General features: G+C 48.3%; 2 protein-coding genes across 11 annotated transcripts in view; one reads left to right on the top strand and one right to left on the bottom strand.

Moving 5' to 3' along the window:
- The window catches only part of GAK (cyclin G associated kinase), a 364,833-nt gene that overhangs the window by 43,002 nt on the left and 298,330 nt on the right, over window positions 1–23,501 (bottom strand). The window lies entirely within an intron of this gene.
- Window positions 1–23,501, top strand: part of PIGG (phosphatidylinositol glycan anchor biosynthesis class G) — a 57,550-nt gene that overhangs the window by 4,313 nt on the left and 29,736 nt on the right. For 2 of the 5 annotated variants that reach the window (XM_021677743.2, XM_021677745.1), the window contains exons 3-9: window positions 3,265–3,474; window positions 4,924–5,112; window positions 6,201–6,342; window positions 15,847–16,059; window positions 20,141–20,358; window positions 20,726–21,007; window positions 22,403–22,860. In XM_021677743.2, coding sequence (XP_021533418.2) covers window positions 3,265–3,474; window positions 4,924–5,112; window positions 6,201–6,342; window positions 15,847–16,059; window positions 20,141–20,358; window positions 20,726–21,007; window positions 22,403–22,860 — 1,712 coding nt within the window. Of the gene's footprint in view, window positions 1–3,264; window positions 3,475–4,923; window positions 5,113–6,200; window positions 6,343–15,846; window positions 16,060–20,140; window positions 20,359–20,725; window positions 21,017–22,402; window positions 22,865–23,501 lie in introns of those variants that run through there. The other 3 variants (XM_044913062.1, XM_044913065.1, XM_044913064.1) reach the window with 3 other exon arrangements.

The raw sequence follows: 23,501 nt of genomic DNA, 5'->3' as shown, positions 1-23,501 counted from the left end.
ATTGAAATGGCGAGTAAACATACGAAAAGATTCTGTACTGGTAATCAGGGCAAGACGAACTAAAGCAATCTGTAAGCCCAGTTTTTGTCTATCACATTGTAAAAATGTAAAGGTTGATGATGACCTCTTCTTCATATGAAATGAGGTAGACAGGTACTCTCAACACTGAGCCAGCCCCTGCACTGCTGCCACCCTGGTCCAGTGGGCTATGGTTTCCAGCCAGGAATGTAAAAGTCTCCCAGCACCTCCTCATACCCAGGCCCCATCTTCAGACCCTGCACTAGTTTATATCCGCCTACTGACTCAGGCCTCAAGGCTGCATGGTCCTGTCCCTGTTTATCTCTTCATCCTCATCTGAGCTGCTTCCCTCTTCCTGTGTCATTCATCCACATAGATCACACATCCTGCAAGCATGCTGCCCTCTTTCAGCCTTGGGGCTTTCACAGTTCGCTGTGTTCCCCTGGAGAGCCCCACTGTACCTTCCTTCCCCTCCCCTAGACAACAGGTCAGCCTTCAGGTCTCAGCTCAAATGGCACTTGCGTTGCAAGCTTGTTAAAATTCATGTCCAATAAAATGGTCTTGGTCCAAATACTGGAGTACTTTGTAGCTGCTAAAAAAAAAAAAAGAAGAAGAAGAAAAGAAGTAGCTGTGTGTTTTCTGGGAAGAGAAGTTCAGGATATGTTATTGAAAAATAAAAGCAAGTTGCAGAATTGTTTATATAGTTTATTACCATTGTATATTTGTGATTATAACATACAGGAAAAATATGAAAGGGTACTTACCCAAAGTAACTGGTTACCTATAAGTAGTAAAATTTTGGGGTGAAAGAGAGGCTCACATTTAAAAAAAAATAATTTCATTGAGATAGATTTTTCATACAGTGAAGTGCAGACATTTTTATGTGTACAGACTGGTGAGATTTAACAAATGTGGTATATCCATCAACCCCCCACCTCAACTCTGGATTCTGATCCTCCACCCCAGGAGTGGTGGTTCTTGCTATCATTTTGTTGGTTTGTCAGTGAGTTACTTGCCTAAACTCGTTCTGTAGAGTCTGTCTCCCCTGGAGTGCACAGTAACTGGTATCTGCTTATTTTTGTTTTTTAAATTCTGGTTTTTATTTTTAAGCTGGTCTTGCGAAAGGTCACCCCTGGGTGAGCATAGTTAGTGGTTAGCCAATGACTGGTGAGAGGTTGTGCTTAAACACCTAGGCCTTCCACCCTTTCCAGGGGTCTGTGTGTGGTTCGTACTCACTGTTCAGGCACCTAATACGCCTGCCCTGTCACTTTCTGTGTGAGTAGGGCCTCCTCTTCGGCTGGAAGGAATGAGTTACTAGGCACAGTCTGATCTCTCCCGAGTGCACAATCAGCCCCATGTGTGCACGTGGCTCTGTGGGCTCTTACAGAAATCTGGTATACCTGTCTCATTCCCAGACCCCATTTTTTTTTTTTTTTTTTTTTAAGTAGGCTCCATGCCCAGCGTGGAGCCCGATGTGGGGCTTGAACTTACGACCCTGAGATCAAGACCTGAGCTGAGATCAAGAGTCAGACGCTTAACCAACTAAGCCACCCAGGTACCCCTAACCCAGACCCCTTTTTTTTTTTAAAGATTTTTATTTATTTATTTATTTGAGAGAAGGTGAGCGAGAGGGAGAGCACAAGCTGGGGGAGAGGCAGAGGGAGAGAGAGAAGCAGGCTCCCCACTGAGCGGGGAGCCCGACGATGCGGGGCTCAATCCCAGGACCCCGGGATCATGACATGAGCTAAAGGCAGACGCTTAACCGACTGAGCCACCCAGGCACCCCTAACCCAGATCCCATTTTTTTTAAAAGATTTTATTTATTTGAGAGTGAGCAAGAGAGAGCACAAGCTGGGGGAGAGGGAGAAGGAGAAGCAGACTCCCCACTGAGCAGGGCCTGACGATGCAGGGCTCGATCCCAGGACTCTGGGATCATGACCTGAGCTGAAGGCAGATGCTTAACCGACTGAACCACCCAGGTTCCCCCCAGATCCCATTTGTAAATGTTGGGCTTGTCTCTTACCACAAACAGCATTGATGCCTTAGGCAGCTGTGATGTTGGCCTTCCTTGTTTTCAACACATCCCTGGCATGGGACTTCTCCGTGCAGCTCCAGGTCAGATGGACCCCTCCGGGTCCCCGTGGCCACTATGTCACAGGGGGAGGGGGCGGGGGGCAGCCTCTGTTAAAACACCACAGATACTCACAGCTCTTACTGTGAGATTCAGTAGTTTGTCTTAGATAAGAACTTCTCAATTTGTTGTATATCCTTCATAAGTTTTCAAAGTCTTGAAATGGTTGTTTTGGGCAGTTCTATCCCATTTTATCATTGCTCTTAGGGGAGAGGATTTGCCGAGCTCCTCTGACATTCCAGAAATCAGGTTAATTCCTATTTGCTGTTTTTGCTGTTAAAGAAGACCTGGCGAAATTATGCCTATTGGCATGATACGATTTCTGTTTATTTTCATTGCACAGGTCGGTCCCTGGATGCCAGTGTCATGGGTTGTTGGATAACTCTAGATCACAGGAGACACATGAACCATTACTATGGCCTCTTAGACTCTGTGCTAAAGCGAGGGAGGTTGTTGACAAAATTCTATGTCAGAAAGGCATGGGGATACGTCACACCCACCCTTTCCTCCCAGAAATTACGGTGCTGTGTGTGTGTGTGTGTGTGTGTGTGTGCATGCGGAGCAGGGGTGTCCCACCAGCATCCCTGGGCCAGTTTACTATGAGAATTTCTAAGAGTTCTTGCTTAGAGACTGCTTTCCTTCCAGGGTGTGTGAGAGGCTGCTCGTTCACATGGCATGGACATTAGAATTGCTAGGTTGTGAGATGAGTACATGGAGTCTGCTCGTCACACAGAACAGATTTGAGGCTTAGGTGAGGACCTGTTGGGAAGTGGAGTATACAGGTTTATGTTTTCAGTGCAAACCACACTTTGCCATTTTCTTCAGTTGCTATAATCTACAGCTTTTCTGTCCGTCACGGTCGTCCAGCTGCCCACAGCCTCCACCTTCATCCTCTCATTGGCTGAAATACAGTCAAGTCTTTGAGATCAGGTTTGCTCGTTTGCCAGAATCTGTGTGCAGCTTTCCCCTCTGTCCTACCACTGACCCAGCTGCCAGTATTGGGGGTGTCCTAGTTTTATGCTCTCCTCTTTCATCCGTAATGTGATCTTCGGCGCTCCTTCCCATGCTACGCTTTGGATTCCGTAGTCTAATTTCTTGAATGTTTCCTCCTGCAGGCGTTGATGACAGGGAGCCTCCCTGGCTTCATTGATGTTGTCAGGAACCTCAATTCCCCTGCAGTGCTGGAAGACAATGTGATCACACAGGCAGAAGCAGCTGGGAAAAGAATTATCTTTTATGGAGATGAAACATGGGTGAAATTATTCCCAAGGCATTTTGTGGAATATGACGGAACAACCTCATTTTTTGTGTCAGATTATACAGAGGTCAGTTTTTTAAAATAAGAAAGCTTTGTCATACTAGATAGAGTCTGATACCCTGTCAGTGAGAGGCAACATTGTTTTGTATGTGGCTTTTATTAGTATACTGGGAGAGCTATGGAGAGATTGTAGACATTGTTCATTCACATAATCAGTTACAACCCAGAGACATGAACCCTGATGGAGATGTGAGCAAAGTTCTCTTGGAACAGCTGAGCACCTGTTGATGGGGTACGGAGGGTCAGGAAGGGCTTCCCAGCAAGGAGCCATTTAAGCTGTTTTGAGAAGTGAGTGGGGACTTCCCAGTGGACAGAATGGGGGTGGCAGCATCGGTACGAGGCAGAGCCTGAGGACTCCAGAGGATCCTTGAGGCTATTGGTTCTCCTGTTAGTGCAGCAGTGTCCCCAGTGGGGAGGACAGAGGGTGAGCTGGGTGGAGTCCGGTCCTGAGGGGCATTGCGCTGTGCTGGGAGTGCAGTCTCCAGCAAGGAAAAAGGGTGTGATTAGACCTGTAGTTAGGAGATTGACCCTGGAAGCAGAGGGAGGCCCCACAGAGCAGAGACAAAGCCACACCAGCTCAGTTTGCTGGGCCTGGTAGAGCGTTTGCAGTCTTGCTTACGTTAATACCCTTTGCTAAAGCTGACCTCTGTACACACAGCAGTTAATGTCCAGGAGTGAGTGTCCCCATCCTCTGTCTTATCACTCAGAGACCCTTCCCTTTGTAGAGACTTTTCAGTGGGAGGGGGATGGGCCAGCTGAATGGTCAGGGCTGACCAGGCTCATGGCTCTGTCGGGGGCTGCTCGACCACTAGTTGCTCAGAGCTGTATCTCTTTCCTCCCAGAGCAGCCTTCACATAGGACACACTTAGGTGCCCTCAACTTGACCCCACCGGTCACCTGAACATCTGATTAGTGTTAGTTAATTCCCAGTAGGGGTCCCACAGAATGTTTTTGTCAGAACAACACTTCTCATTTAAGTTGCCTGTATGGTATCTGTACCTTAGAAACATGAGGACGGTATTAGTGACAGCTTAATCTAATGCTAATATTTGTTTAACTTTTTTTTTTTTAAAGATTTTATTTATTTATTTGACAGAGAGAGACACAGCGAGAGCAGGAACACAAGCAGGGGGAGTGGGAGAGGGAGAAGCAGGCCTCCCGCAGAGGAGGGAGCCCGATGTGGGACTCGATCCCAGGACCCTGGGATCATGACCTGAGCCGAAGGCAGACGCCCAACGACTGAGCCACCCAGGCGCCCCTTGTTTAACTTTTTTATGACAGGTTTTTCTGTTTGTGTTTAGGGCTTTTTGGCGGGGGGGGGAGCTGTCTTTTCAGATGAGTCCTGTTACCTAAAACAAACGCCTAGATTTTAAAAGGACTGTATCACTTTTCCTTGGAGAGTATAGATCAAGGGAAATAAAGGAAGCTATTCATACATACTTTTCCCCCTTTACAGGTGGATGATAATGTTACAAGGCATTTGGATAAAGTATTAAAAAGAGGGGATTGGGATGTGTTAATCCTCCACTACCTGGGGCTGGACCACATTGGCCACGTCTCTGGGCCCAGCAGCCCTCTGATCGGCCACAAACTCCGGGAGATGGATAGCATCCTGATGAAGATCCACACCTCACTGCTGTCCGAGGTGAGGCTCACTATGGTGCGCTGTGTGTCACCATGCCAGTGTCTCCTAGGAGATACCAAGTTTCTGAAGTGGACTTGAGACCTCTGTGAACGCCACGCCCACCATCACTCAGTTCGCCTGTAAGCACAGAGCGCAGGCTCAGCCTCCCAGCAGCTTTGACTGTGTCCACCACTGACCCATTCATCCCACTACTAGTTCCTGAATGCCTGTCCGGGCATCTGTAGAGCTTCTACTGTAGCCAGGAAGGACAAATGAGGATAATCAACGAGTACATAAGTATACTAGGAAAAGGGAACAGCAGCTGAGAGAGCTGTGATTTGAAACAGAATGGTGAGAGCAGCTGTCCTTCAGGACGTGTGACATGGGAGCAGAGCCTTAAAGGGAAGGAGGGGCAGATGTGCCCTCTGTGAAGGTGCATTCTAGGTGAAGAAGTAGCAAGAGCAAGACAGAGCCTGCCCGGCACATCCAGGAGCAGCAGAGGCCCTTGGCTGGAGCCCCAGGCTGAGGGGCAATCCCACTTGACACCTAAGGAGACAGGTGTGACAAGGCATGTGTCTAGGCTCTCATGGCTCAGCAGTGGCAAAGACAGAAACCAGGCCCAAATCCTCTGCCCTGAGAAGCCCTAAATATAACCCTCCTGTGCTCCATGACCTCATACGATTCTATTTGTTTTATTTATGATATTATTTGTCTTTCACCCTTTGATCTAGCTGTAAGCTCATAGGTTAAAAAAAAAAAAAAGTCTAACTCATTTATAAAGAGTTACTAATGGGGCGCCTGGGTGGCTCAGATGGTTAAGCATCTGCCTTCGGCTCAGGTCATGATCCCAGGGTCCTGGGATCGAGCCCCGCATAGGGCTCCCTGCTCAGCGGGGAGCCTGCTTCTCCCCCTCCCTCTGCTTCTCCCCCTGCTCATGTTCTCTCTCTCTCTCTCTCTCTCTGTATCTCTGTGTCTCGAATGAATAAATAAAAATATCTTTAAAAAAAAGTTAGTATTTATAAAGGTAAAATCTAAAGTCGTTTTCTTAACAAGATCATGTGTTCTCCTCAGTCTGAATGCAATTGAAATATTTTTCCTTTGCCTTATAGGAGAGAGAGACTCTTGTACCCAATTTGCTGGTTCTTTGTGGTGATCATGGCATGTCAGAAACAGGAGGTCACGGTGCTTCTTCCGTGGAGGAGCTTAACACCGCCCTGATCTTAATCAGTTCTGCATTTGAAAGAAAACCTGGTGAGGATTTAGGAATGTTTACTATTTTAAAACTGTATTTTATGTATCTGTTTTCTGTAGACCGATTTTAATTTTAAAAATCGTTTTTGGTGGGGGTGCCTGGGTGGCTCAGTCGTTAAGTGTCTGCCTTCGGCTCAGGTCATGATCCCAGGGTCCTGGGATCGAGCCCCGCATCGGGCTCCCTGCTCCGCGGGAAGCCTGCTTCTCCCTCTCCCACTCCCCCTACTTGTGTTCCCTCTCTCGCTGTGTCTCTCTCTGTCAAATAAATAAAATCTTTAAAAAAAAAAAAAAATCGTTTTTTGGAAGCTGTGTAAGTTTGAAATATCCTGAGCAATGTGAGGATGAAAATTAATGGGGCGAGGGGCAGCCAGGATTTGGAGTTTACATTTCTTGCCCCAATTTTTAAAGTACAAATATTCTTTTTAAGAGTATTGTTGTATGAATGTCACTGCCTGGGTATCTGGAACTATTGATAAAAATTACCAGTAGCTTCGAGACATCTGAACACATGTGAACTGAAAGAAAGAAACATTAAAAATTAAATTTTTTTTTTAAGATTGTACTTATTTATTTGAGAGAGAGACAGAGAAAGAGAACACGAGCAGGGGAAAGAGGGAGTGGGAGAGGGACAAGCAGACTCCCCGCCGAGCAGGGAGCCCGATGTGGGACTCGATCCCAGGACCGCAGGATCACGACCTGAGCCGACGGCAGATGCCCAACAGACTGAGCCACCCAGGTGCCCCAATAATTAAAATTTTTACAAACGGTCCATCTTTTGAAACTCTGAGGAGTCCTAGGATCGGTCAGAGCAGGACTAACTGAGGGCCTGTCTGTCGGCATTAAGACAGCCCAGCTCTCCATCCCCAGCACGGGCCGGCTTGCCTCACAGCCATGTGCCCTGTCTCCCTGTCAGCCTGTACTTCCTCGCCTCCTCACTTTGCAACATGCCCGCCTTCACTCACCGGTTACTTCTGAGTTGGACACTCTCTGGCCCCCTCTCACATGACCCTTCAGTACCGTTGGGCATTTCTTTTTGTTTTTTTTTTTAAAGATTTTATTTATTTATTTGAGAGAGAGAATGAGAGACAGCACGAGAAGGAAGAGGGTCAGAGGGAGAAGCAGACCCCCCGCCGAGCAGGGAGCCCGATGCGGGACTCGATCCCGGGACTCCAGGATCATGACCTGAGCCGAAGGCAGTCGCTTAACCGACTGAGTCACCCAGGCGCCCCCCGTCGGGCATTTCTGAACCCTAGTTCTGGTAGCTCCCATTTGTCTGGTTTTCTTCGCACCTCTCGCTTTGCTATCTAGTCTTTGCTAGCTTAGCTCCTGGTCCTTTCTGGACTGCCTCCTAGTTTCATTCCACATTCACTCCTAAGATGATCTCGTCCACTCCCATAGTTTTAAATGCCATGAATAGGCTCTGCACTTGTCCGATTTATCCCTCTAGCTGTCTCCTCTTTTCTGATCTCCAGACTGTCTATTCAGCTGCCTGACACCTCCACTTGAGTCTCCCAAAGGTAGAGCAGCTGTGACAGCTTCACGTCTAATCTGCCCTCTCGTAATCCCCTGCTAGCAAATGGCACCTTCATGGGATTCTTCCAGGTGGAAATGTGGACGTCCCACTTCACCCTCCTTCTCCCTTGCTCCCCACATTCCAGACCATCCCCCATCTGTACGTAAAACCAGTAGCTGAACTTTGGATCAAGTAACAATCCTACGTGAGGCTTCTTTCTCACTTCGCAGCTTCACCCTGAACCATATTCACCATTACTCACTGTGTCCTGGCCTCTGCCCTTCGCACAGGTCCTCCAGGTGACAAGCTCTTCCCCCTGTGCCCAACTCCGTCACTGTCAGCCCCTCAGCCTGCTTGTCCATTCATCCCTGGTCTCAGCTGACATCACTGGCTCATCCGTGGAACTAAATTGCCCTCCCTCTGTTCGTCATTCACAGCAGTCCACGCTTACTGCCCTCCTTCTTCACTTAGATTTTAATTACAGACTTATTCGTGTGATGCGTGCAACAGCCGCCTCCTCTCTGCACTTCAAGCTACAGGCAGGCAGCGCCAAATCTTTTTGTTCATTGGTACATGCCTGTCTCGGGCCTAAACATTGCCTGGTATGTGACGGGTGCCAAAAAGGATTGTCGAATGAATGAATCTCCCACTTGAGCGAGGATTGGTTGAGGAAGAATCTCCGTTGATTTCCTTCGGTCTTTTTGCCACACTTCCTCCTCTCAGACATCTCATCTCCTAAGATACAAGTCCTTAGCTCTTGGGACCTGAGCCGTCCTATCCTAGGTGTCTTACTGAAGCCTGTCTTCCAGTGAGCGCACACACTACCCACCAGAGCACCTGCCTTCTACACCTGGCTTTCCCACACTGCGTGCCCAAAGCAGGGTCCCACGTGGCTCCCCTGCCTGAGCGAGAGCCCCATGCCAAAAACGCCCTTTCCGCTCATCCATCCGGCAGAGGTGTGCTACCTGCCGTGGGCCAGGCACTGTGCTGGGCACTGTGGGCAGCCTCCACCCTCAGGGAGCTTGTAATCTGGGGAGCAAAAGAGACAGCTAAGCCGGTGGTTTTTATTATAGGGATGTTAGGGTCGTTGTTGAACTAAAGTGCTGATGTTTCATCTCCAAGACGGGTATTTAAGAATGTCCTCCTTGGGAGGCCTGACTGTGTCTTCAGTGCCAGGAACAACCAGGGAGGCTGCACGTGCAGGACACCGGACAGGGTGGTTCAGGTCACTGACCTCAGTGCCAACAGTGAGTTCCAAGTTTTTTGTCACTTGTTTGCTCGTGTCAAGAATGGTTGTGTTCAGTTGTCTCGTTATGCTTATTTTATGAGCCAGGACGGCACTGCAAGTAGCTCGCTCAGAGTCGCTATTAATTTCAGGACAATATAGCCCCACTTACCCCCCTACCCCTAGCTGCCAGCAACTGCTAATCTTTTCTCCATCTCTGTCGATTTGCCTCTTCTGGACATTTCCTGTAAATGGGCCCTGTGGCCTTGTGTGACTGGCTGCGTTCATTTGGCGTAATGTTTTCAAGGTTCATCCAGGTTGTAGTGGCGTCAGGACTTCATTCCTTTCTTTGGCTGGATTATGTTCCACGTGATGGATAGACCACATCAATGTATCCGTTCATTAGCTGATAGACATATGGGTTGTTTCCACTTTTCAGCTGTTAGGAATAATGTTGCTGTGAACATTTAGGAAGTCTTTGTGTGGACAGTTTTTTTCTTTTTCTTTAAGATTTATTTATTTTAGAGAGAGCGAGAGAGTGTGTGCAAGCAGGGGAAGGGGCACAGGGAGAGGGAGACAAGCAGACTCCACGGTGAGCAGGGAGCCCGATGCAGGGCTTGATCTCAGGACCCTGAAATCATGACCTGAGCTGAAATCAAAAGTCGGACACTTAACTGACTGAGCCACCCAGCTGCCCCTGGACAGATGTTTTCATGTGGTGGTGTTTTCTTTCTCCAGTACAGTTTTGCCCCACCTACCTTCTCTGTGCTGTTATTCTCACATATGGTACATTTCTTTTTTTTTTAAGATTTTATTAATTTATTTGAGAGACAGAGAGCGAGCGAGCATGAGTGAATGGTATCTGCTTCTCCCTCAAGAAAGATCACTGAGCAGGGAGCCCAGTGCAGGGCTCGATCCCAGGACCCCAGGATCATGACCTGAGGCAAAGGCAGATGCTTAAGCAACTGAGCCACCCAGGCGCCCCAAGTACAGAACATTTCTACTATATATGTATATTTTATATAATGGCTTTTTAAATGTGTCCTTAGGCTGTTTTATAATTGTATAATTACTGATGCTCTTTGCTTGTTTTATGGATCAAAATTAACATCTAGAGTCACTTGTTTTCAGCCTGAAGAACCTCCTTTAGCATTTCTTACAGTGCAGGTTTGCTAGCATTAAACAGTTTCTTTGTTGTTGCTGTTCGTTTTTAATCTGGGATGTCTCTATTATTTCTTCATTTCTAAAAGATAGTTTTGCTGGGTAGAAGATCTGAGCTGACCGTTCTTCTCTCTTTCAGTACTTTGGGTGCTCTGTCCCGCTGCCTTCTGGCTTGCCCGGCTTCTGATGAGACGTCCTCTCAGTCTGGCTGGGCTTTCCTTGTCTTGGCTGCCAGCACTTTCATTATATGTCCGTGTGTTTTGTGTGTATCCAACTGGGAGTTCACTGAGCCTCTTGGATGTGTAGATTAATGGTTTTCATCAAATTTGGAAGAGTTTCTGTTTTTTCAGATTGTATAATTTTATCAATCTGCCTTTAAATTTGGTGATTCTTCTGCCAGTTCAGTGCAACTGTAGCGAATTTTTCATTTCGGTTACTATATTTCTCATCTTCACAGTTTCCATTGATTATTTTCTTTATAATTTCGGTCTCTTTGTTGCTAATCTCTGTTTGATGACACGTTGTCATCAGACCTTCCTTTAGGGGCCTGGGCCCTTTACTGGAAGGTTCTGTTGCTTTTTCTTCTGTCTGAGTCATACTTTCCTATTGCTTTGCGTAATTGCTCATAGTGTTCGGTGAAAACTGACCATTTCAAATAATATATTGCAGCAACTCTGGGTTCTGACCCCCAGCCCCCACCCCCAGGGCCGTCATCATAGTTGTTCCCTTGCGTATTTGCTGAGCAGCAGGGCTAGGCCACTTCGGTGCAGTCTCTCTCCCGCAGCACGGAGTCTGCTGTGGCTCTCTGCTGGTGCAGCCGCCCTGGGGTGACAGCGGTCTCACTGACGCCCTGTCAGTGAGACCTGTCTGTGCCTGTCTGTCTCTGTGATGGCTGTGCCAGGCTGATGCCTCTGCTGCCGTCACACCCAGCTTCAGGCTCCACTCATTGCCAGCCGATTGCCTTATTTTTGACAGCTTAGAATAAATGTGCTCCACAGTCTGATCTCGTGTTTGAGCCCCTTTGCAGGGTCATTTTCGAGGCCATTCTCCGAGGTGGTTCTGACCCTTCTCTCCTGGCGCTCTCTGTGAGCACCCAGCTGGCCTGTGGTGTAGCTTGTGGCTGTCATGAAGCTACCAGCCTCCTCTCTGCCGCCCACCTCCAAAATCTCCATTGTTCTCAAGAGCACTCCTAGGCTTGAATTCACCACCTTCTGTTTCAGACAAAGTCAGTTCTTTTGTGGGGAGCTTTGCTCTGTTCTGCGGCCTGCCCTGGGCTAAATGAGCCACCGTTTCTAGTTATGGGCAGTGACAGTGGTCCCTTTCTCTTGGGGCCTCTGTGTAGTAGCCTCTGATCTTTTCCACTAGCCTCTTCTAGGGGCAGCCTCCACCCTGCAAGCAGACTGGGGTAGAAATTCTTTATGGGGCTGGGCAGAAAAAGAGAGTTCCCAGGCACTCAGCTGGGATTGAGCCTCTATACCACATAGCTGAGGAGGATGGGCAATGCTGGCAGCCTGTTCCTCCCCGGGAGAGCTCAGAGCCCTCACAGGGACCCAGGGGTGAGGGAGCCCCGTGTTCTTTGCTGTATCCTCTCAGAGCAGAGTGTGTCCCATGGAGCTACAGGGGGGAGGGAGGGAGTCATGGTTCCTCAAATGCCTCACACTCCCCTGTTCTTACCAGGCTTTCAGAGAGTTTCTTGAACAAAGATTTCTTCATTTGCTGTATGACCCTAGATGGTTTCCAGAGGCTATAAATCGTTGTGATGGTGGTGGTTTTTATAATTTTTGCCAGTTATGCTTGTTTTCCTGGCAAGCAGATCCACAGAGCTACTCAAGCCACCCTTCCTGACAGGTCTTTGAAGGCTTATTTGTATCCTACAGATTCATGTAAATTTTTGTTGCTTATTCTAATAAAAATGAATCTTAAGGTGTTTATTATTCTGAAAAATAAGCAGTTTTGAATTGTATACCATGTGATTTCAAGTACCCCCATCCTGCTAGTATCCATCCCCAGAGTTCTGACCTCATGCCTCTGCTCTGCCTCCACACAGGGCAGAGCAGGTATATTTTATGGTCTTCCTCCTGCTAACAGGATGTAAGCTCCATGAAGGGAGGGACTTTGCCTATTCGTTCGTATTCTATCCCTCAAGCCCAGAATAGTGGCCTGTAGTGGCTGTCTCATCAGTAATGTGTGAAAGGTGGCTTAGCTGGACAGAGCACATTGCCAGGGCCAGTGGAGAGGAGACAGGTGGGAGAAGGCCTGGGTGCTGGATGGGGAGAATGATTTTCTGAAATGCTTTTCCTTCTTCTACAGGATAAAACCCAATGTATAATGTGGCCTCCCTTGTATTGGTATTACCGAATTACAGTTCTCAAAATATTGCTGGCAAGAGCTAGTCACACTAATCAGTAGAGCAAAATCAAGAGGCCAAAAATAGACCCTAGTAGATCTGGGCATTTGGTGACGAATGTGGCATTTCATATTGGTGGAGAAAAGACAAGGCATTCTGGAAGTGATGTCAGGACCTTCTGGAAAAAAATCATGCTGGGAATCCACCTCATTCTTTGAACCTGTGTAAATCCCAGATCAAAACATTTAAATGTTTTTTTAAAGACTCCTTATTATGTAAATTTTCAGACGTACAAAACTAGTCAAAACAGTGTAATAAACCCCCAAGCCCACCACCCAGTTTCAGTGGTTATGGGCCAGTTACAGCCAATCTTTTTTTCTTTCTTTCTTTTTTTTTTACGATTTTTATCTATTTATTGATTTGAGAGAGAGACAGAGTGTGAGAGGGAGAGCATGATACGAGTGAGGGGCAGAGGGAGAAGCAGACTCCCTGCTGAGTAGGACCAGGCTGATGCCAGGATTCAGACCTGAGCCAGAGGCAGATGCCCAACCGACTGAGCTGCCCAGGCGCCCTTGTTATGCACAGTCTTACATCTTCTGTCCTCTGGCTTGTTTTCCTCTCCTGTTTTACTTGGAAGCAGGTCTCTAGAAGTTATGTGCTTTTCTTACTTTCTTTTTTTTTTTTTTTTTAAAGATTTTATTTATTTATTTGAGAGAGAGAGAATGAGAGACAGAGAGCATGAGAGGGAGGAGGGTCAGAGGGAGAAGCAGACTCCCTGCCGAGCAGGGAGTCCGATGCAGGACTCGATCCCGGGACTCCAGGATCATGACCTGAGCCGAAGGCAGTCGCCCAACCAACTGAGCCACCCAGGCGCCCCTTTTCTTACTTTCTTAATGTAGTCTTGATACTGTTAGCACATTTAAAATACGGTATTAATTCCTTGATTCATCAAATGGTCAGTGTTCAAATTTCCAGTGTCTGTCTCCCTTTTGAGTTGTTTGAGTTAAGATACCAATAAGATCCATGCACTGAGATTGGTTGATGTGTCTCTTTATGTCTCCTCCGTCTCCACTCCATCCTCTTCTATTTTACCACAATTTATTTGTTGAAGAAACCTGGTTATTTGTCCTGGGGAGTCTTCCTCTGCACTGTCTGCTGTGATGTCCTCTCTGAATCCTCTCTGCCCAGGAGGCAGATTCAGATCCCTTTGGTTTGGTTGGTTTTCATAAGGCCGTTTCCAGCAGGATGCACACAGGATGCTTGCTGGATTGTGAAGCCAGTAGCCATTGATGACCAACTAGTAATTCACTGGAGGTTGCAAACAGTGATACTTTAATTGTCTAATTCTTTTTTTTTCATTAACTGGACAGACTAATCCTGTAAGGAGCATCTTCCCCAATCTACTTTATTACCTAGCAGTACCATTTTTGTAACAGAGATAGGAGTAAAGATGAGTTATTCTTTCCACTTAATTTCCAGTTTCAAATCAATGAATTAGTTCACTGTGAGTTCACTAGTGTGCTTCAACTATAACCAATTAGGGTTTTGTGTTGTTGGTGTTCAATAGCATTGTAAACTCATGGATTTAAGCATAGTTTGTTTCAATTCAGTACAAATATTATTCTTTTTAATATTCAGATTGTCCCATCTTTGGCCAGTAGGAGCCTCTGATACAGATTAGCTCCTGAGTCCTTCCAGCTTGGAGGTCTCAAACACCTTCGTATCTCTGAGGGCTCTGTTGTTGCCGGGTCTGAAAAGTTGTTCCAGCCTCTCGTGCACAATTCCTTGCCTAGACCTGGAATCAGCTGCTTTTCCAGGATTCCCCCGTTCCTTTCAGTGGAAAGGGATCTTTGAGGACCACTGTCTCAGAGCTAGCAGTACTCATGGGTATTTGCATAGTTACCATTTCTGGACAAAGCAAGGAAATCTTTTTAAGGTAAAATTGGTCTTGAGCTTGTCTTATTACTTGCAATCCACATTCACTACTGTAAAATGAAATTCTTAGATCTTCTGTCTGTTCTCTCTTTCTCCCAACCTTAGAATCCTGGTTGTCTACAATAGCCTGGATATGAGTATCATATAATGACCCACAGTAGTCTCAGTATAACACCAGCACCACCACCTTTATCAGTGCCAAAAGCAGTTTAAGGTGGGCCTTTTGCTTTGGGTTTTGTTTTGTTTCAGATCAAAGCTTAATCTTTGATTAATATAAGAAAATACTAGAAGAAAACAAATGATAATACTGGAGTAGAAGGTTCTTTCTAAGTATAACCCAGAAGCCATCAGTGGAGGGTTGGTCAAGGAAAAGATTAATATATTTGACCAAATTAAAAAGAAAAATTCTATACAACCAAAAAGTACCATAATCAAAGTAAAACCTCTACAGACCCACACTAGCGTGTCTAAGGTACTCCCACCAAGCACCAGCTCCCCTGGGTAGACTTCCCTGGTGGCCCCCTCAGGTCCCCTCAGACCTATATTGTAGTTGCGCAGGGGGGAGGCGGTGGCGGCTGGGGGGCGGGGGTGGGTGCTGGGTGTTCTCTTTACAGATGAGAAAAGTCTAACAGAGTCCAGTTCTTGTCCAAGGCATCAGCTAGATAGTGGCAAAGCAGGAGTGTGAGCCCAGTGCCCTGCTGTGACAACCATTCTCCTTGCAAGGGTTAGTAGGGAGGCCAGCCATTGCTACGACTTGAAGCCCTTCAATTGCTGGGGCCATCAGTAGGCAGATGTCTTGTTTGTTGGAGTTGGTTATAGGACTCGGCCCAGCTGATTCCAGCCTCATTCTACTCTCCCCAGTTAGAGGTGCGTTCTACTGCTCAAGAGCCACTGAGATGCCTGTGTTCATTTCTCAGTGCTATGTAGACCTCTCTGAACCCACGGGGGTGGGGCTGCCAGAGATCCCACTGTCATCCTGGTTCAGGAGGTTGACTGTTGGCCTCACCAAAGCGACCATCCCTCAGCATCTGCAGAGCTCCCTTCTCTCTGCATGCCCAGCCCCGGCCCTGAAACTCAGGCAATACTGAGTTTCTTGTGCTGGTATCTCTCCCACATATTGTATGCTACTTTGCGGAAGGCCCCGTGCCCACACAGAATGAGTGCTTAGTAAGTTTGTTGACAGAAACACCAGTGAGGTGATTTCTTGATGAATGTACATGGAATGCTTTGAAGAGGTAAGCAATTGATCATAGCAGGTCAAGGGAAGGACCACCATCATACACATTTGAGAGCCTGTCACGTAAACCACTTTCTTTTCTCTAGGTGACATCAGACGTCCAAAGCATGTTCAACAGACTGACTTGGCTGCAACCCTAGCAATAGGGCTTGGTCTGCCGATCCCAGGGAACAGTGTCGGCAGCCTCCTGTTCCCTACCGTGGAAGGGAGACCGGTGAGAGAACAGCTGAGGTTTTTACATTTAAATGCAGTGCAGCTCAGCAAATTGTTGCAAGAGAACGTGCCGTCATACACAAAAGGTAACTCAGTTAATAGACTGTTTCCACTGCACCTGGTGTTTTCCTGTGTTCGTCTCAGTCTTTGACTGTACTTCGGTTTTCTTAGAACCCTGATGGTCACCGTTAGCAACACCCACAGATACAGTGATCTACATCAAGCTCTTTCATAAATGTATTCGTTCAACAAATACGGAATTTTTTCACTAAGTTCCTGTCTGGCTGAGAACTGTTAAAGGCACCTGAGACATAGGGCTCTGCCCCCATGCAGAGAAGCGGCAGCAGCTATCAGATGGTGATGAGTGCCTCAGAAGAAGGGTGGAGTGGGGAAGGGATGGGGAGCGCAGGTGGCTGAGGGCTGTCGGGGCAGAGGCCTGGCCTTTGAGACTCGGAGTGTGTGGCAGATGCAGGACCCTACAGCGGGGACGTGTCTGCACATTCAAAGGGTGACCACGGGACAGAGTGGCCAGAGCAGGGTGAACTGGGGCAAGGCAGAAGGAGACGAGGTCAGAGGGATATGGGGGCCTTTTAGGCCTGGAGGGGCTCTTCTGTCATGAGCTAGGTGGGGAGCTCATGCAGCCTTCCGTAGAGTCTGAAATCTTCGAGCTGCATCTTCAGAGGCTCTCTTGGGTGCCCATGTGGAGGGTTCTGCCTTGTGTCGTAGGAGAGTCTGAAGGCTGCTGCAGTACCCCAGTGAGAGGTGTGGGGAGGGCCCAGGCAGTGACGTGCTATATCCAGGACAGATGGCAGCATTCCAGGTATATTTTGAAGGCAGTGCAAGCAGGATTTGCCGATGCACTGGATATAAGGTGCAGGTGAACCAGAGGCGTAAGGAATAACTTGGCGTGTTCAGCAGCGCAGTGGAAGAATGGGGTGACCATTACTGAAGTGTGGGAGTGGGGTGCTTGCGGGGTGAGGGGATTGGTGTTGAGGAAGCCAAGTAAAGGAAAGAATTTTAGGAAGGGAGGAGTGAGCGGCCAAGTTGAATGCTGCTCAAGGTTAGATGAAATGAGGAACCAAGACTTGACCGTTCATCTCGCAGGTGAGGTTACCAGCGACTCTGTCAGGAGCGGTGCCCGTGGAGTGCTGGGGGAAGGCTGGGCTGGAGTCAGGGCAGGGAAGGAAGTGGGGCGTGGAAATGGGTGTTGTGTGAGGTGGACGGAGGCCAGCGCAGGGTATGTTGTTTATGTATCTATTTTAAAGATTTTATTTACTTATTTGACAGAGATAGACACAGTGAGAGAGGGAACACAAGCAGGGGGAGTGGGAGAGGGAGAAGCAGGCTCCCCGCTGAGCAGGGAGCCCGATGCAGGATTCGATCCCGGGACTCCAGGATCATGGCCTGAGCCGGAGGCAGACGCTTAACGACTGAGCCACCCAGGCGCCCCTGTCGTTTATATTTTTAAGCTGGGAGAAGCTAAGGGGTATTTCTATGCTGGTAGGAATGATCCAGAACAAGAGAGCACATCTCCCCAGGACCATCTTTTCAAACAATTTATCTGACCATCAAGGTGCGTCAAGGACAACATGTTTGGTGCTGGGACTGGGGCTGGTTTCAACGCCTAGTTTGAGGCAGCATTTAATGTGATGTTGGCAGCTTTTCCTACTTGAGAAAGTGGAGTACTAGTTAGTAGAGTGAATGCCCATGAGTTTGAGCTGAGATGTAGGCTGGTCTTGACTTGCCTGTGAAGACCAGCAAGGACTAGTGGGGTGCCGGGTGTCCTGAATGGTGGGAGAGCTTAGGGGGACAGCCCCTTGTCGGTGAGGTGGCCCCTGTGAGAGCAACTGTGTGAAAAGTGAGGCTGGCCCAGTTGCACATTTCAGTCCAGGGGAGAGACAGTAGTTACTTTATTTGTTTCAAAAGTAACTTGTGAGTTTGGTAGCTTTTGCAAATTTGTTATTGGTAATATGTCCTTTTTCCTGTACTAACAACCAATAAAACACCAAACAAAACCACAATGGGGGCTTTTTGCTTATTTCAGGAGGATCAGTAGGGAGAATGAAGCTCTGCAGTGCATGTGGCCAGAAAGAACCCTATGAGATGAGCAAAGGCCAGTCCCTGGCATGAGAAAGCCCTTTGTCTATACTATCAGTGATCCTGTTTCCTGAGACGAAACTGGGTACATGTCTGACACTGAAGTCAATTTCAAGGCCTCCCCTGATATCCAGCCCAATCTGATACAACTCTTCCATCGCTCCCCTGACTTTTACTACAGTTGTACAGACTTTTCTCACCTCAGGACCTTCGCACACGCTCCTCCCATAGACTGGATGCTCTTCCCCAGTTATCACCTGATGGATTTCTGGGCCACCTTCCACTTCAGCTTCAGTGTCAGACCTTCTTGTCCCCCACCCTCAACCCCAGATTTCAGTTTCTTCAGTGTTACCAAAAGTCACCCCCATTCCCCTACTTTCCTCCACAGCATTTTTCACGATTTGTACTTACACACGCATGTGAGAACCCAGCTAGATCACAGGCCCAAGCAGGCAGAACCGTACCTGTTTGCATGTAGCATGTAGTCAGTGCTCAGTAAATACTTGTTTGGATACGTACGCAGGCGTCCACTTCTTGCTGGTTCTGGGTGGTGGAGTACAGACACTGCTGCCCCTATGTCTCTGTGATTCTGGGTACAGCCACAGGTGCCCCTGCCTCTGTGACTTCAGGATGGTGGGGTGTAACAAGGGTTCCATCCTAGATCCAGACTACTTGAGTTTAGATCCCAGCCGTCACCTGCCAGCCCATGAGCTGGTGTCTGCGTGTCTTCTCTCTGGGGTGGGCATGGTCGTCACCCCTATCTCAGGTCATGGGGAGAGGACAGGCGTGAGGGGCTTGGAGTAACGCCGGCCACCAGCACTTGGTCACCTGGTCTCCGCAGCATGGCAGGACTTCAGGCATTTGGGCTGTGCTCAGGGTTATACAGCAACCCTAACCCTAATCCTGCAAGACATGGCCTAGACCACCTTGGAATAGCTCTGCTGGAAGTCGGAAGAGCACAATAAATACCATGGAGTCTCAGAAAGGAAGTTCTTGTTTTGCAGACTAGTTGAGTCACCAGTAAGTCTGGCCCAACTCCAGAAGGAAGCAAGGCAGCTTCCTGATGCTGAGCTGCCTGCCGTTGCCGTCCCAGAGTGGGAGCCAGCAGCATTTGGGGCTGGGCTTCAATCCAGGAGCTGTTCTGTCAGCCCTAGCTGTGCGTCGGGTTGGGTCCTGTAGCTCGGCATCATGGCAGGAGGGGTCAGGCACGTGAAGAAGGGAAGCAGGTCAAAGGTGGGAAATTTGTAACGCCAAGGGCCTATTAATGTAATGCCTTTCTAGGTTGTTTTTGGTTTTGTCTTTTAAACATTTTATTTACTGGGGCGCCTGGGTGGCTCAGTCGTTGAGCGTCTGCCTTCGGCTCAGGTCCTGGTCCCAGGGTCCTGGGATCAAGCCCCGCATCAGGCTCCCTGCTCTGCGGGGAGCCTGCTTCTCCCTCTCCCACTCCCCCTGCTTGTGTTCCCTCTCTAGCTGTGTTTCTCTCTGTCAAATAAATAAAACCTTTAAAAAAAAAAAATTTATTTACTCATTTGTCAGAGAGAGAGAGTGCACACAGGCACAGAGAGCAGCAGAGACAGAGGGAGAAGCAGGCTCCCCGCCGAGCAGGGCTCCATCCCAGGACCCTGGGACCATGACCTGAGCCGAAGGCAGACACTGAACCGACTGAGCCACCCAGGCGTCCCTGGGGTGTTTCTATATTGCATATGAAAGAAGAAAAGCTTGGAGAGAGACTGAGAGAGAAGGGGGAGGAGGAGGAGGCAAGGGCAGGTGTGGGAGGGAGAGAAAGGGCGGCAGAGCAGTGGGCAGACACCTGTATCCATGTTGTGTGCTGCTTTGTGCCTCGGGCCGTGGCAGGCTGGCAGGCAGGCAGGAGGTCCGAGGATTCGTGAGCACCATTGGCTGTTGTTTTACTGAAGGCGTTGCTGGCCACCCCCTAAGGAATAGTTCATCTTCATTAGGTAGTAGGCTTTCTGCTCACACCACGTGCCGTGAATAACTGAATACTTTGAAATGATATATGTGCGTGAATGTCTGTGATCTGTATGTGTAACCTTGTCCTCTTCTTGTTAGAGCCTGGTTTTGAGCAGTTTAAAATGTCAGAGAGGTTGCACGGGAACTGGATCAGACTGTACTTGGAGGAAAATAACTCAGAAGTCCTTTTCAACCTGGGAGCCAAGGTTCGAAGGCAGTACTTGGATGCCCTGAGGACCCTGAGCCTGTCCCTGAGCAGACAAGTGGCCCAGTACGACATCTACTCGATGCTGGTGGGGACTGTCATGGTTTTGGAGGTACGGGAGCTTGTGTGGAGTTATGGCTCAGCCATTAAACTGATTTGATATCTCAGCCAGAATATTGTAGTTTAAAGCATATAAAGTATTATTTTTTTCTGAAAATGGGAAAATACCAGTTTCTTTGTTTGTTGAACTCTTTCATTGTCTGTCATCACGCCCAAAGTATCGTCAGGCATCAAGTGGCTGTGCTCCACATGGCTGCATGTGTACGTTCTTGGTAGGTCATCAGAAATCGTGTTCAATGGGCTTTCTTCTTCTGTTTCCAACATTCGAATAGCTGGCACAGGTCAGGAGACAGGCTTTTTCTGAACAGTTCTCTCCAAGCCCAGCAGGCGTGGACACTGCTGCTGTTTTCCTGTTCCAGGTTCTAGCCCTGCTCCTACTCAGCATCCCGCAAGCTCTGAGCAGCAAGGCTGAACTGGAGGTTCCTCTCTGGTCGCCTGCGTTTTCTCTGCTCTTTTATTTGATGTTCCTCGTTCTTTCTGCTCTTCACGTCATTGTGTGCACCTCGGCCGAGAGTTCCTGCTATTTCTGTGGCCTCTCGTGGCTGACAGCAGGCGGAGTGATGGCGTTGATCTCTGCACTGCTCTGTGCAGTCGTGTCTGCTCTTGCCAAGATGTTTGCCGCTGGAAAATTCCTGAGCAAGGTAAGGCTCGTTCCTACACATAGGACACTGGCTTTCGGAATAGGCCATTTTCTCTTATTTCAGCTGATGTTTCATTCATCAGCCACTGGCTAAGCACCAGCTGTGTATCAGGCGGAGTCAAGGAGCCACTTCAGAGGGGCCGACGTCTGAGCATCCTGACTTCAGACACTCCGATCTGTGTTGTCAGGTCACGTGCCTCATTTCTTCATGGGAAAGACAGGGTCCCTGTGACCGTAAACATGACACTGTACAGAGCTGTTGGTCAAAGAAGAATAGGCAGTTGGCTGCTGGGGCAGTGTGTGAATCAGACATCTCTCCGAAAGAGTTTGAGCGGCAGCCAAGGGAAGAACGTTACCGAGAGAAAAGGGTCAGCTCGTTAGACCTTCTAGGAAGGTCAGCAGGAGGCCGGGACCCTGTCCTCATCCTGCCCTCCTTGGGAGTCCATCCTGCCTTTTCTTTTCAAGACTGATGTTTTCCTTCAGATTTCTTAGAATCTTTGGCCTCTGACACCTTTATTCATGGTTGTGGTGGCAGACCAATGAAGCAGAGGTAGACAGCCACGGTTGGTCCATGATGCCAGGAGCCCAAGGGACTCAGGGAAGTGACTCCAGCGCCCCCACCCCCACCCCCAGTGCAGCTGCCTCATCTTGAAGCCATCTGATGCCCCTCCCTGCGTGCGTGTGTCTGAGGAACTCACGGGTTGTTGTTTATAGCACATTTCTGTTCCCCATTAGAGAGCATAGGTTTCTCTAGAGCCATTTGATTCCCTGGGGCCTAAATAGATTCATGGTATCTCTCTTTCTTTCTTATACCGCTGTACACGATAAATAGAGTAAATATTATTAAGTAGTTATCAATTGACAGTCATTAAATCCTCATCTTTAATTTTAAATGCTTTCAGTTAGTATATTTAAAGGATAGTACTGTGATGCCAACTTTCTTGTTTCAATAGAATTGACCATTTTAATGAAAACTGTCTGGATTTCTAGAAAAGTCATGGCAAAATTAGATGTCTGCTTTGGTGGAATATATCCTGGGGGTTCTTTGGTTTCAAATAGCAGGAACTGACTGTGGCCCACCCCTGAAGACCTCAGGCTCCCCGGGAAAGGGTGAGGGAGGAGGGTTCCAGAAGGGCTGGTAGGTGAGCTCTCTGAGCTGCAGCACTGCCCAGATGGCGTGGGTCGCTCAGCTTAGGGCTCGCAGTCCAGGGAGACAACTGCCCATGCCCCAGGAGGATAGGCAGTCCCATCAGCGCAGGAGATGGGTGTGGGGCGTGAGGAGCAGCACGTACCTGTCACAGCAGTTTATGCTCTGTGAGCAAGAACTTGAAGTGCATGTGGTGGGATTTGTGTAATTTTTATATTTTTCCTCACAAAATGCACTTTTCTTTTACAGAATCCAGCTCATCCAAAGGCACGATGGTCGGAGTTAGATGTTCTTATCTTACTCGGGACCATGGGCCACGTGCTGAGTCTGGGTGCAAGCAGCTTCATCGAGGAGGAGCACCAGACCTGGTATTTCCTCATTAACACCCTGTGTCTGGCTCTGTGTCACGAAATCTACAGAAACTGCTTTCTGAGGGACGACTGTGAGCCCCAGCAATGCTCACACGTGGAGGAGGGATTCGTCAGCACTGCACCAGCATTACAGGACAGGAGCATCCACTGTAACATGTTAGAGCCCCACAGGGTGTCTAAGGACCCCACTTCCCTTGACACGCTCAGAGGCTGTGAGAAGTGGATGGTGTTAGCAAGCCCATGGGTGATACTTACCTGCTGTCGGCTGCTGCGGTCACTAAACCAGACGGGTGTGCAGTGGGCCCACCGGCCTGACCTGGGGCATTGGCTCACCAGGTGAGAGCATGAGCTGTGGCCTTAGGCCAGACCTTGCATGGTTGACTGACCACACAGTCTTCTTTTTCAAAATGTAGGCCTATTTTTCATATTCAGAACAGAAGTGGTATTTGAGATCTGAAGAAATGGAAACATAGACCGTAAGCCATGATTTGATGTTGAAAGATGGATTTCTTTGGGTTTTTTTAATTGCTGAATCACTGTAATTGTTTATGTTTGAAAACCTTTGAGTTTTAAAATGACAACTGCAGCAAGGATGTAGTTTTGTCACTTGCTGCCACCTCCCTGACAAGGTAGGGCTGGGACGGGGCCATGCTCCCTCTGGCCACCCACTCCTCTCTCCCCACCCTGAAGCCAGTGGCTGGACAGCCTAGTCAAAAGTATAGCAAACGGGGAGGATCAAAGCAGAGAGAGGGAACTGAGACAGAAAAAGTCAAGATTTGGCTGTATCAGGGCGCCTGGGTGGCTCAGTCAGTTAAGTGTCTGACTCTTGATTTCAGCTCAGGTCATGGTCTCAGGGTCGGGCGATTGAGCCTCATGTCCGGCTCCACACTCAGCATGGAGTCTGCTTGAGATTCTCTCTCTCCTTCTGCCCCTCCCCCAGCTCACACTCTAAATAAATAAATAAATAAATAAATAAA

This window comes from Neomonachus schauinslandi, chromosome 2, assembly GCF_002201575.2.
Source record: "Neomonachus schauinslandi chromosome 2, ASM220157v2, whole genome shotgun sequence".
Classification (NCBI taxonomy): Eukaryota; Metazoa; Chordata; class Mammalia; order Carnivora; family Phocidae; genus Neomonachus; species Neomonachus schauinslandi.
Note: the sequence above shows the minus strand (reverse complement) of the source record. Positions and strands in the feature narration are given on the sequence as shown.